This window comes from Balearica regulorum, chromosome 27, assembly GCF_011004875.1.
Source record: "Balearica regulorum gibbericeps isolate bBalReg1 chromosome 27, bBalReg1.pri, whole genome shotgun sequence".
Taxonomy (NCBI): Eukaryota; Metazoa; Chordata; class Aves; order Gruiformes; family Gruidae; genus Balearica; species Balearica regulorum.
Window position 1 is genome coordinate 2,275,377 of NC_046210.1, and position 3,862 is coordinate 2,279,238.

Below are 3,862 nucleotides of genomic sequence, written 5' to 3' on the forward strand. Positions count from 1 at the left end.
TGCAAAGTAAAGAATTTTTTTTTCTTTTTCTCTTTTTTTTTTTTTTGGACACAGACTTTTTGCATACCATTGATTCATTGGTGTATTAATGCACTTATATTCCCAGCTTTAAGCTAACATACAGTAAATAAATACACAGTCCAAGGAGGGAGTGGGGGGGCTGGGGCAAGGAGGAGGCTGGAGCAGGGGAAGGGGCTGCCGTAGTTACTGATATCCCAGTGCAGAAGCTGAAGTTAGTCTTTGGCCGTAGAGCGCGTATGGAGAGTAGTAAGGTCCGGCGGCCGGCAAGGAGGGCACCGGCAGGGCACCGGCTGTGGGCAAATGGCTCTTGCCGTAGGGGTGGTACCTGTTTAGTCCCAAAGTGTGTGGGCTCCTCAAGGAGAGGGAGGCGGGTAACGTGTTGGGGCTCCCGGGGGCGGCAGGCGGGAGGTGGAGGTGGCAGGAGGCTGCGGAGCCCAGCCCGGAGGTAGGGTAACCCGCCAAGAGTTTTTCCGCCCCCGGCAGGGCCGTGTGGGTCCGTAGGTGGGTGAGCAGCTCCTCCGAGGTGGCAAACCTCTTGTCGCAGGGTCCGCTGGCAGACACCCAGTTGCATATGTGGGGCAGGGGGTCGTTCTGCAGCATGAAGCCATAGGTGTAGAGGGGGTGGCCGGGCAGGCTGGGGGTGCCGCTGGAGGAGAGCGTGGTGTGCACCGAGTGCAGGGGGTGCGTGGGGTACACCAAGGGGTATCCGCTCTTCAGGCTGCCAGGGTCGTGCACGCAGCTGGAGCAGTTGCTGGAGCCCAGGTGCGAGGCGCTGTGGTAGCTCAGGCAATACGGGTCCCGGCATAATCCCTGCATGAAGGAGGGCGGCGAGGCCCCGGTGAGCGGGCTGGAGCTGGGCGGCTTGCCCGGCAGCCCCAGCGCCCCCGGCAGCTGGCTGCCCACCAGGCCCGGCTTGGTGGGGTCCAGCCCGGGCACGAACTGGGACGGGTAGCCGGCGTAGGCGCCGACGATGGAGCCGTGGTAGCCGATGCTGGAGGGCGGCAGGGGGAAGACGGAGTGGCCCGGCTTGTAGGGCGAGACGGGGGCCACATGGCCGGCGGGCGGCAGGGCGGGGGGCTCCGACTTGCGGCCCGAGGGGGGTTCGCCGTGCGCCCCGGGCTCCGCCGTCCCGCGCCCCAGCCCCCCGCCCGTCCCCTCGGGGCTGGGCTTGCCCGCCTCGGGCTCCTTCTTCTCCTCGGCGCCCTTGGGGTCGGCGTGCTGCGGCGAGGCGCCGCGGGAGCCGCCGGGCGAGGCGGCGGCGTGCGGGGGGAACGGTGGGCAAGCGGCGCTGGGCACCCGAAAGCCGGCCTTGTCCGCGCCGCCCTCTTTGCGCGGCTCCCCGCCGCCCTTCGAGTAGGGCTTGAAGCTGGACTTGTCCTCGGGCGGCGCGTCCCCGCTGCCCGGCGGCTTCAGGGCGGCGGGGCGGGCGGCGGGCTCCTTCTCGGCGGCGGGCAGCCCGGCGGAGGCCACGGCGTTCAGCTTGGAGGAGGGCGGCGGGTCGGGCTTGCCGATCTGCGAGCAGGTCTGGGCCAGCAGCGCCAGCGGGCTCTTCTTGGCGTCCAGCTGCGGGCGGAGCGGAGCCGGTCAGGGCGGGGGGGACGACCCCGACGGCGCCCCCGGCCCGGGCCGCCCCCCCCCCCCCATCCCATCCCACCCCCAAAACCCCGGGTCCAGCGGGGCCGGCGCCGAGCCAGGGCGCGGGGGATGGCGGAGACGGGGGCGAGAGCGGGGGGGGGGGGGGGGGGGATGCGCCCGGCCGAGGAGAAGGACCGCGGTGGGGGAGCCGGGCTGCAGCGGAGGGGGAGGGAAGGAGCGGCCGGGAGGCGCGGGCAGGGATGAGCCCGGCCGGGAGGAACCGGGAGCGCCGGGCGCGGGGGGAGGGGGGGGGGGAGCGCCGGGCGGACGCCGGGGGAGCGGGCGGGGGCGGCGGACACTGACCTCGATGGGGCTGACGGGCGTGGAGGAGAGCGGCTGGAGGTACTCGGGGTGCAGGAGGTGGCCGCCGTGGGCGCTGAGCATCTTCAGGACGCGGATGGGCAGCCGGCTGGCCTGGCGCAGCGGGTCGGCGGGGGGTGGCCGGGGCGACGGGGCGCCCGCGGCTCCGCGGCTCGGCGGGGTCCTCGGCCGGGGCCCGCCGGGGGCACCGCTCATTTGGGGCGGGCGGCTGGGGGGGGGGAAAGGGGGGGGGGGGGGCGCCGGGCTCCGCGGGGCCGGGCCGGGCCGGGCCGGGCGGGCGGCGGAGCGGCGGCGGCGGCGGCCCCGGCGAGACGAAACCCTTCCCCGGCCCCACCGACACGTCAAATAGCCCCGATGGCGGCCGCGCTCCGAGGGGGCCGGCGCCGCGCACCAATCCGCGCCCGGCCGGGCCCCCGGGGCGGGGAGAGCCGCCGGTGGGGGGGGCGAGCCGCCGCCACCGCCCCGCGCCGCGCCGCCGCGTGGGGGAGAGCCGCCCACGGCACGGCACGGCACGGATCGGCGTTGCACGGATTAGCGCGGCGCGGCTCGGCGGGCATGGCACTGCTGGCACGGCTTGGCACGGCATGGCACAGCGTGGCGTGGCACAGCGTGGCTGGCACGGCGTGGCACTGCTGGCACAACTTGGCGTGGTGCGGTACGGCTCAGCTGGCAGAGCATGACATGGCTGGCATGACTTGGCATGGCACGGCATGGCACAGCTCAGCTGGCATACCTCGGCATGGCATGGCATGGCTGGTGTGACTTGGCACAGCACGGCGTGGCACAGCTCAGCTGGCGTACCTCGGCACGGCATGGCTCAGCTGGTGTGGCATGGCACTGCTGGCACAGCTTGGCACAGCTCGCCTGGCATGGCACTGCTGGCACAGCTTAGAATGGCACAGCATGGCTCAGCTGGCATGGCATGGCTCAGCTGGCACACCATGGCATGGCAGTGCTGGCATGGCACGGCTTAGGTACGATCAGCCTGGCACAGCTCGGCACGGCACAGCTCAGCAGCCCTGCTGCAATGGCTCCTGCACCCAGTCTGTGTCCTGCACCCAAACCTGCACCCAGTGCCTGTGCCCGCGCCCAGCTTGACCCTCGCGTCCAGTCCAGCCCCTGCACCCAGCATGCATGCCCTGCGCCCCGTCCCATCCCAGTGCCACACACGATGAGGGCTGCCAGCGCCCTGCCTGGGGGTGCACCCCCACGTGGGGCAGAGCGAGGCCCCCGTGTCCCCGCAGAGGCAGCTCGATGTCTCTGCTGGCCCCAGAGACAACCCGTGTGCATACTGGGGCAGCACTGGGGTTGCTGGTGGGACGGGGGTGTTGCCCAAACCTGAAGGGTCACCGCAGGTTGCATACATACATTTTATTTTGCGTGTATCGCGGTCACCAGCATTCAAATTATTCGAACAGCAGCAGTGGTTGGCTGTCACAGCATTTTCTGTTCTTGGGGTAGTGACCGCTGATATTTCACACCGCCAATAAATTCGCAGCCGTCAGGGATGTGTCCAGGGCATCTGCAACACATGGAACGGGGCAGATCTTAACCCAGGTCCTGCAATTCCCTTACGTACCTAGAATACTCCTTTCTCTCAGGGGTTTTCTACTCTCTTTAGTTTGCAGAGTCTTAAAAATTTGCCAGTGACAATGCAGACCACTGTATAACTAATTAAGATTCCTGACAATTAACTTCCTATTTCTAGTTACCTTTTCCAGACATCTTTGAATTACTTTCACAAACCCCTGGGGCTCCACAGTCGAGGGGGCTGAAAACCACCGTCCCGCTGAGATCTTTCCATGAGGAGCTGAGGGATGCAAAGGGATGGGGATGTTGAGGAAAGTCATGGGGGCCGGGCTGGGGCGAGTACTGAAAACCTTTG

General features: G+C 68.5%; 1 protein-coding gene across 1 annotated transcript; it reads right to left on the reverse strand.

The window, feature by feature from the left end:
• ZNF703 (zinc finger protein 703) lies at positions 1-2,218 on the reverse strand. The gene is made up of 2 exons (XM_075736556.1): positions 1,960-2,218; positions 1-1,584 (listed from the first exon to the last, which is right to left on the reverse strand). The coding sequence occupies exons 1-2, from the start codon at positions 2,170-2,172 to the stop codon at positions 205-207; spliced, it is 1,593 nt and encodes a 530-aa protein (XP_075592671.1). The 5' UTR covers positions 2,173-2,218; the 3' UTR covers positions 1-204.
• Positions 2,219-3,862: the final 1,644 nt, after the last annotated feature.